Source organism: Podospora pseudopauciseta (assembly GCF_035222475.1).
Source record: "Podospora pseudopauciseta strain CBS 411.78 chromosome 5 map unlocalized CBS411.78m_5, whole genome shotgun sequence".
In the NCBI taxonomy this organism is placed as follows: domain Eukaryota; kingdom Fungi; phylum Ascomycota; class Sordariomycetes; order Sordariales; family Podosporaceae; genus Podospora; species Podospora pseudopauciseta.
Window position 1 is genome coordinate 503,782 of NW_026946665.1, and position 9,514 is coordinate 513,295.

Consider the following 9,514-nt stretch of genomic DNA (forward strand, 5'->3'; position numbering starts at 1 on the left):
TTATAGAGCTTAGCTGCGGCTCTAAATCTTAATTTTTCGTCCTTTTGGAGAGCTTCAAGGACTAAGATTACCCTCGCTTCCTTTTGAGTAGGAAGCATATCAGATTGTAGAAAAATTCGATGTAAAGTGCAAAGAGGACGCCTTGCGCTACGGAGTGCACGACTCACTGATATGCACGACTCGCTGATAATATACGTTATAGATATCTTGATACTTTTGAGAATTTAGAAGTATATATTGGTTAGATTTCTACCCTCCTTTTCACTAATATTTCCTTTATTTAGTGGATAAATTTACTTTTTACTTTAGCCGATTCTTACCTCTATAGCTATTCCCACACTATTAACCCATCACCAGAAGCTATTCTCACCCTGCTTACACTTTTCTCACACCCAGGTACGTGCATTGATCCTCTTGACGCCATATACACTTGCAGTCCACCTAAACTCACGCTCAACCCTCATAACACGAAGGGCAAGACTTGTTGACAATGTCATTGACATAGGGTCGTTTTCCTGGCGATGCTCGGGAATTCTGATGTATGCTGGATCCTCCGCAACTTTTTCTTGCATTGATGTCAAGTCGTTTACACAATTCTTCGAGTCCGAATAGATGCCGATGGTAGCTTCTTCCTAGGGTTTATCCCTGTCCTTGATGCCTGTCGAAGTCATAATGCGTACTATTTCGTCTTTTGCGGCATGCACAGTGTCAATGATCGCTGCACACTCGGAGGAATCCAGATTGACTGTTACATCCACTGGCTAGGCAACTGAGACCCATTCCCCGTTCTACTGGGCGCCGGGTCTGTGTTTGTATGCATAGGCATGGGAGCCGACCGCATTGGCATAGCAATCGTTGCATAGCGATGCATCACAGAGCATACTGTATGGCTGCCCCCTGTGCTTCCCGACCGGCTATCAAGCGTCTTTGCTTGAGGTCTGTGATATATCCACCCCCTCCAGTACCATGGCCATGCCTTTTGAAGAGCCACACTTGCTTCCACCACTGCCAGGGGTGCTGGCAGCAGTTGTTGCCGGGGTGTTTCCACTGGCTGACATCTGGCAGTATGGGCTGGGCGATAGGGTCACGTTCGTCGGGGACTATTTCTTCTCCGGCTCTTATGGACGAAATGGCCCGACGGGCTTGGGTGGCAAGTTGTGGTGCCCGGGGGCCCTCTGGTGGGAATATTCGAGTCTGTAATCGTTGATATGGTCTCAGCAAAAGATGCATTGTCTCCTTTGTTTTGAAAAGCTTAGACAGTTTCCAACTTCTCGTCGACTGGCACCTTGAACTTTTTGCCTTTTGAAATATCGCTCTTTACCCATTCCATCTTACTTACCGCGATCAACTAGGTCTTGGATCCGTCTTGGAACATCGCGCAAAAGCGCGGAGGAGCTGTCGGCTGCCATTTTGATGAAGGCTGTTCACGCGCGATTATTGTTGTTGCTCAGACCAGATTCAAGAACCTCTGCAACTTGACTGCTTCAAAGACGAAAGCAACGGCAATGAAAATTGTTGGACCAATGCCATTAATGCTTGTGGAACCCCGTTCTCCTGACAGCTTCTAGCGACTGCATTCTATGTCGAACCGGGTCCTGAATAATTCCATCAACCGCCTCAGATATTGGACAACATCATATTCCCTACTCCTTGATATACTTTCTATAATCTTATGTTCATCTGATCAACACGATATTGAATACATCTAGATAAATGTTAACAGCTAGATAGATTTTTACCTAAAAGGTGCAGCAGAATCAAAAATCACGACATTTGCACAACCCTAACCATGCTCCCAATGTGAATCATGTGGTCGGACAATGCCTTTAAAGCTTCGAGTTTGAGATGACGGGGTAGTTTCGCACTTGCTGAATATGCTCCAATTTTAATCACGCTGACGTCCCGAGCAGAATATGGAGGATAAATGATGATCTCCTCCCTGAGTTCTATTACAACCTGACCTGGATGTCGTTGGGATTGCATAGTAGGGCTGTTACGCTGTCAAGCCGTTCCCTTCTCCTGTAGCGGGTGGGCATTCTTGGCATGCATGTCATATCCAAGCCGCAGCGGGCAACTACAACTGGGCCTGCAGTCCCAACTACCTACTTTATGAAACAAAAGCAACTGCCAGATTGGCACTTCAGCGTATACAGATGCACAGAGTAATGATTACAGTTGGATAGATGTTGATTGGATGAGTCTCATGCTACCTACTTGAAACGTCAGCATATATCCAGTTTCGCTCGCGATGGTACTGAGCGTCCCGCCCAGCCCGTATTGTCAGGCGCTCGCACGAAGGCCACTCCTCGACAACGATTGTCAGCAGCCCCGTCACTTGGGAAAGCAACAAGCTGCCTGGGTGGCCAGGGGAAATGCACGTTGCTCGAACATCTCCACGACAGGTTCAGGATGGAGACGTCACACAGCTAAATCTGAAGGCAGCTCAGGAAGCCCAACGGGCAGAAAAACACATGTCGACCACACAAGACTTCCGGCTCAATATGTTGTGTGATGTCTCTGTCCCCCAGGACTCCCAGGCAGGTGTTTCATACGCGTGCACATTCAAGAAGTACCAACCAGGCCGCGCAGAGCATGGGGCGCTGGTGACAGTTGCGTTTCCCATCGATGTCCCTGTCAACTTGAATTCATCTAAGTTTGTGGGCATTTTTGATTCTGCCCATACTGCCAAATGCGAGATAGCACACATCATGAGCACTCCAATTATCCCGCATAGCGACAAACTCTAACGGGAAGCTACCGTTAAGGATGGTAGGAGACTGGAGAGGTTTTGAAAGCCTGGAGGATGTACTGGGATTGTCAGCTGCTCGTCTGCTCTCGCTGCTGTAGAGAAGTTGGGATGATAATTGGCAATCGGTTAAGCCTCCCCTACAAGCGGTGCTATATACAGACTTGGATGAACAATCTTTAAATTTTCGGGTTGGGGGCCAAACTAGATGTCACAGTATATACTGTGCCTGAGGATATGTGGGGCTACCATTCTGGTTACTCTCTGGTGTTTGTATTCTGGGCCTGCAAGGCGATAGTGGTTTTAGTCCTGTGTAGCACTTTGTCAGTTCACATCACACCATAACACTAGAAACCTTGGAATATCGACGGTAAGGGCAGCGGCTCAGGTCATAGTCAGAAGCCTCAAGAAAGTAAGAAAGAGAGCTAGGCGGGTAATCATAAGACACAAACTACCTAGCAAACCAAGCACATGAAGGGTTGGCAATACTGACGCTGAACAGGATGGTGCTAAAGGTAGTGGGTAGAATCCTAGAAGTTCTGGGGATGTTAGAAGATGCCGATAGAATAGGTACACTAACAGCCCTGCATCATAATACTGTTGACTCATTTTAAGTTCTGGCCATGGTGGAGGTGGAAGATGATGTGGGCGACAATATGACCTTCCACACACAGCAAACTACTTTTGTATTATGTACCTGGGTGAAACACAAACACTCAATCTCTCATGTAATATTCAACAAATCTACTTCTTTCTCTTTACAAATCCTCAGCCACAAAGGCCGCTTCTCCTGCCCCCTCAAATGAAACCCTCCAATTCCTCTCTGCACCTGGCCTTGGCCTCAGCTCAATATCGATGTCACAGTCCGGCTGCTCCATTGCCTCCGCCTGCGAAGAATTCTTCGTTGCCGGCATAATCCACTCGCCCTCACCACCGCATGGAAGCACATCAAACCTCAGCAACACCATCGCTGTAAACAACAAAATCTTCGTCGTGGCAAAATGTCTCCCCGGACATAACGTCGTCCCGCCACCGAACCCACGGAACGCAACCGGATGCAGCCTCGGTTCCCCCGGGTTCCGAATGAACCGTCGAGCATTAAAAACCTCGACGTCCTCGCCCCAGACCTCTTTGGAGTGATGTTGCACTCTGGCAGGCATCATGACCATGCTGCCCTTTTTGATGAGGTACTTCCCATCTAGCATGTGATCTTCACTGGCGATTCGAACCGAATTCGCCATGCCGTGAAAGCGAAAGACCTCTTGGAAAGTTGACAGTAGCGTAGGGCAGTGCTCCTTGATGGTTCTTGCCCGGACGGTGCACATCTCCTCGCCGTTCTCTTCATTGATCGAAACCGCTTTGAGGACTTCTTTCCTACAGTCTTCGGTTACGGTGGGATCCGAAAAGACGTGGTAGATCATCCAAAACGCGGTGGGAATTGTATTGGCGACGAGGGCAAACATTGCGGCGTTGTGGAAGCAACCGATGTCGCTAGCGGAGATGTCCCAGCTGACAAAGTGCTCGGTCCACCGCCGGATGTAATCTGAGCCTTCGGTGTATTGGCGGTTGATGTGATAGTTTTGGAAAGCTTTGGCGAGTTGGTTGCGAGATTTGATTGCGCTATGGAAGGCCCTGTCAACGTGTCAGCATGGCTCTTGTGTATGCGGGAGGGATAAAAGGACGTACCAGTGAGGCAGCAGGTCCAACATGAGAAACATGATTGTTGGGTGGTAGTTATGCCAGGCTTCTTCGTTTGCTGGGTCGCGCAGCGGGTTATGTGGACCATAAACACTATCCGTCGTGGCCATGAGGAACTCATGGCGAATCCACTCAAACATCCTGGCCCTTTTGGAACCTCGGTCTACGATATTGTCCAGCGATGCGGTAAGAACCGTCATGGCATCACCACTGAGCCGATCAAGCGCGGGGCCGCTCGACAGAAATGGGTGGGTGGCTTTAATGAAGGTGTGAAAGAACCCCGTGTCGGCGATCATATCCTCGCGGATGATTGCCAGAGCATCTTTGCTTACACCCATAGCGACTTCTGAAGCGCGAGCCGATACTGGAGGGAAGATAAAGGTGCGCCATTGGCGTTGGACACTGAGAATAAGGTTGAGAGAGTTGACGATGTAAAGGCGAGTACCTGGGAGACGCAAGGTGTAGATGGGAAGGTCATGGTGCTTGTTTCTCATATGGGTGTAGAAATCCATGCTCAATTTCACCATCCCAATCACGGGACTGAGGAACGGCACCGCTGTTGCGACCAGTGGCGGTTCTTTCTCATTCTGTGTCAGATGGAGAACTGCGAACAAGAAGAGGTAGGTAGCTGCCAGACTGCTGAGGGTGGCGGCCAAGGTTGTGTGGTTCGAGAGAAACTCGGAGAGGACGAAACCCAGCGCTTTGGCTTCCTGAGCGAGGTCAACGAAGCTGGTGTAGACAACCGTGAGCAGCATGGCAGCCGGTTTGTTGTTCAACCGCTTAAAAATAGTAGGATAGATGGTTGAGATCACAAGAGAACAGTGTAGCGAAGAAGCATTGTGCGGGTGATCGACGCAGTCGTGTCTTGAATTGCAGCAGACGCGTCAGAACGGTTCTGTTGGTTGGGCCAATACAACACTGCTCCAACATCTTGTACAGTGCATCTCTGGTATTTTGACACTGTGACATTCCAAGAACATCGAGCTCAAGAACTCGAGTTTGACCAGATGGTGAAGTACTTTTTTCCCTGAAGCTGTCAGTCAGAGTGACATGTCTACTCGGTCTGGTTTACAATAAAGCCTTTGTCCTGTGCCAGGCATGGGCAGGCAGCTAAGTAGCTAAAGATGCCTTAACTAAAAGCTATCATTTAGCAATATCTCAGAAAGAGGATAAAAACGTTCAGACAACTAATCAATCGTAAGAGCTCAACGACGATAAGTATGGTTACCCATGGTGGATGGCTGTGACTAGAAAAAGTCAGCAAAAAAAAAAGGGGGGGGGGTGGGGGAACGGTCTCGCACTGGGGCGACCTCGTGAAGTACAGGAATTGGCCTGCAACTTACGGCGCAACTCAATTAGGAGAGCCATTGCACCATAATATCTACCTTTGGGCAGTTTGATATCTACTGGTGTGGAACTTGGGAGTATCTTCCGCCGGGCTCTCGCCCTTCCTCTGCCGCACCCTTGCAATAGTCAACCCTAACCCAATCCTTCCACACTGCCCAGAGGCCTCCACACTGCCCGCTGCCTGATTGACGATGGCATTTGATGTTTTCTCTTTCAATCGCGCAATAGCTCCTCTGCCCAAAAGTTGTCACCAGCAGTCTTTCTGCACCACACCAACAAGCCATGTCGCGACCCCGTTCACAATCGCTTCCAGCAATCAACACGCCACATCGATATCCTCCGTACCAATATCAGCGCCTTTCCTCCCCGCGGCACATCCGAATCATCCAACTGCTAGGCTACGACCCTATCCTCTCGCGCGTTTTCATCAGTATAGTAGAGCATGACCTCTCCACCTTATCGAAGCGCTTCACTGCACTCTCATACACCTGGGGCTCAGCCATCGAGACATTTGAAGAGACGCATCACTCAGCGATCATCGGCCCCGACAAAGCGCGTTTGTCAAAGAATCCGTGCGACATTGAGCTAGTTCTTGTTCCGCCAGAAGCCCTTGAGACCTTCAAGCGCAGCGATGACGCCTCACTGGATCCCCGAGGATCTATGGTCGACTTGTACACCACCCCAGTCACTACCATCACTGTTACGGGCAACCTGTCGAACTTCTTCCGGACGTATATGACCGAGACATGGCCGAGGAGGCACGCCCAAAGTCATGCTTGTTGGGGACCCACTATCAGCTTGGAGGAAAGCACCAATTTCTGGATTGATGCCGTGTGCATTGATCAGAACAATGACGAGGAAATCGCCGCCCAGATTCCCATCATGGGAGAGATCTACTCTTCCGCTGGCAGGGTATTGGCATGGCTTGGGGCCGATGAGGCAAGATTCAGCGTGTTCAGATGGTGGCATGACACGGTCTACCCAAGAATGCGGCATGTTTTGCACCGCGCTGGGGAAAAGGGAATTCTGTCTCTCAGGGCCTCCAGTTGCTTTGATACCGAACTCTGGGCGGATGTTTTTGGATTGGTTCCTCCGGTTGAGCTGGGAGTTACGAACTGGCTTGATGCATGGACGGAATATTGGGCATTCTACCGCACAAGGCGTTATTTTCACAGGGTCTGGATCTGCCAAGAGATTGTCCTCGCAGACTGCCTACAGACATATTGTGGAAGTGGAGAGCTAAGCTGGGGCGACATGGTTGGCTTTACGACTTTATTGGGGACAATACATTGGGTTGATGCTATCGGCACCCAGTGCCGAGTGAATCTTCCCCTTGAGTGGACTCCATCCATCCGTGGTTTCGGTATTGGCGACCTCTTTGAGGTTCAGCAACAACAAAACAGCAAGATTTGGCAAAGTACTGGTTGGGTCCGCCAATGGTTCGCCATTATCTCAGCCGTCCGCCGCCGCGGTTGTTTCAAGCCCGAGGATAGAGTTTACGCTACCGTCGGTATCCTTCAGCAACTCTTACCCCCCAACACCCCCTTGCCGATCCCCATCGACACTACCCACACACCCGAGCAGCTCTTCACCTTCACCGCCGCCGCCATCCTCAAGAACTGGCCAGAGCTCTCGATCTTTGCCTTTCTCGAGCACAACGCCTCCCGTGCTTTCTCATCACTGCCAACGTGGGTTCCCGACCTGTCGATCGACGACTTTCCCTGGCCGCTGGGTCCTTTCGACACCTACTTCGGAGCCGGGATCGCCACTTCCGCTCCACTGAAGGAGCTCTCAGTAAACGATTGTTTCCAAGCCCGTGCTACCGCCCCAATCCCATCGTTTCGACATATCGACCCGATCAAAGGACAGTTTGCCTTGCGCGGCAGCAAGCTAGATACCATCAAGCAAAAGTACCCCTGTACTCATGTGTACGATATGAAGCTCGCCGAGCTGGCGATTGAAGTGTTGGCCAACCTGCCCGTACACTACGCACACGACTTGGTCCAGGAAGAAGAGACGGGAGCGACGAGGGGACAGTGTAGGGTGGAGGCCTTGATACATACAATGACCTGTGCTGGGATGGGGTTTTCTTCTTCTCGGGGCTCGATGGAGAAGACTAGCCAATTGTTCCCTTCGTTCAGGAGCTGGTTGTTGATGAGTCTGTCGCAGGCGTGGTCTGGGATTCACCCGGTGGACAGGTTGCATCCGGCACATACGGCGAGGGATGACGTGGAGCTGCAGAAAAGGAGGGCTAAAATGATGGAAACGATGACGAATGTAGGAATGTCGAGCAAGTTCATGCCTTGCATGAAGGAGATTGAAGAGATGGCAAGTATGATTATCGCGGCGGATAGAGGAGAGGGGCAATGGCCTAGGTTGCTTGAGCAGCCACTGGAATTCAGTGATCAGATCAGGAGGGTTATGACGGACAGGTGTTTGTTCACCACGGAGAATGGTTGGTTGGGGATCTGTTTAGATACTGCTCTGGAAGGCGATGAGGTGTGGATTTTGGAGGGTGGGGCCGTACCATACGTGTTGAAGAAGAGCGGGAGTGAGGTGGAAGTCAACATTGAGATGGCAGGCGGTGAAACACGAACATCGAAGGCAGAAGGAAGAAGATTTGGCGGCGAGACATATGTCCATGGCGTTATGAACGGCGAACTCCTTGGCAAGGCTAGAACAGGGGCGGTCCAGTGGGAAGAGGTGGTGTTGATTTAAGGTTGGAACCCCAGCCCTGCCAAGGAACCCTTGCTGCGCCACAGGCCATGCCAAGAATGACCAGACCGTACCGTAAACAGCCACCTCAACACCGGGTTGGATCCACTTTGAGCACAACAGCCATTGGCAAGTTTGGGCTATCTAGGTTATCAAATCCTTGGGGAGAGTTTCGGAATTGCTTGCTGGAAATGGGCATGTCATACATACCTGAGGGACCAGTGGCACGTCCAGGGTCTCGACAGCGCCGACAAGTGTAAGATCCACCAAAAACATCGACATATGCAAAAAGTTGGGGCAGTTTTTCAGCGGTCTTCTTTTGCAAATGGGCGGCTGAATGGCAAGTACACTGTTGGCAACCCGGCCTTGAGTTTCTATCGGTTCAGCTCGCGTTGATGACATGAAGGACGTTGAGCCCGTTGAGGATGTTCTCGGAAAGATTGGAGAAAGCATAGGAAGGAGCCGGCGTCGGTTGCGTTGAACTGGAGCGTCAGCAAGGGAGCAATCGCGGTCAGGTAATTGGGATCTGGAATTCGGATCAGGCGGCTCGGGCGGTTGACGCTTTGGGGTGGAGGTTATCTCAGGAGGAGGTGGCCGGGATTGATGGTGTCAGCTTTGAGGGAACAAAGATGATTAGTGTTACATGAGAGGAATCCAGCTGAACGCTCCAGGCTTTACATCGAATCCTTACTTGTTCAAAGCTTTGGACCTGTCCGGTCTCCCATAGGCAGACAGCAATTGGCATTTGCAAATACAATCCACAACGGGTGGAACGGAGCGAGAAAAATTACCGTAGGGGTTTCTAGCAGTGGCGTCACGTCTATCGATTGCTATAGTTCATTGGGGCAGCTTTCAAGACAATAGTTTTATCCCCCAGCATGTGAGGACTACAGCATCCACCCTAATCCACTTTACCGTGTAGATGGTGCCTTACATACCCACCCGACGTTGCATCCTCAAGCCTTGGCAACAGGCCTGCATCTTGGTGCTGAGCTTGGCCCTGTCTTC

General features: G+C 50.5%; 2 protein-coding genes across 2 annotated transcripts; one reads left to right on the forward strand and one right to left on the reverse strand.

Annotated features, from left to right (window-relative positions):
- Window positions 1-3,495: 3,495 nt before the first annotated feature.
- On the reverse strand, window positions 3,496-5,312 carry QC763_0074320 (uncharacterized protein). Its single transcript, XM_062906024.1, has 2 exons — window positions 4,433-5,312; window positions 3,496-4,378 (listed from the first exon to the last, which is right to left on the reverse strand). Exons 1-2 carry the CDS (start codon window positions 5,197-5,199, stop codon window positions 3,505-3,507), a joined length of 1,641 nt encoding a protein of 546 aa, XP_062764751.1. The 5' UTR covers window positions 5,200-5,312; the 3' UTR covers window positions 3,496-3,504.
- Window positions 5,313-6,073: 761 nt separating this feature from the next.
- Window positions 6,074-8,509, forward strand: QC763_0074330 (uncharacterized protein; the record flags this gene model as incomplete). Its single annotated transcript, XM_062906025.1, has 1 exon — window positions 6,074-8,509. One exon carries the CDS (start codon window positions 6,074-6,076, stop codon window positions 8,507-8,509), a length of 2,436 nt encoding a protein of 811 aa, XP_062764752.1.
- Between the last annotated feature and the right edge of the window lie 1,005 nt (window positions 8,510-9,514).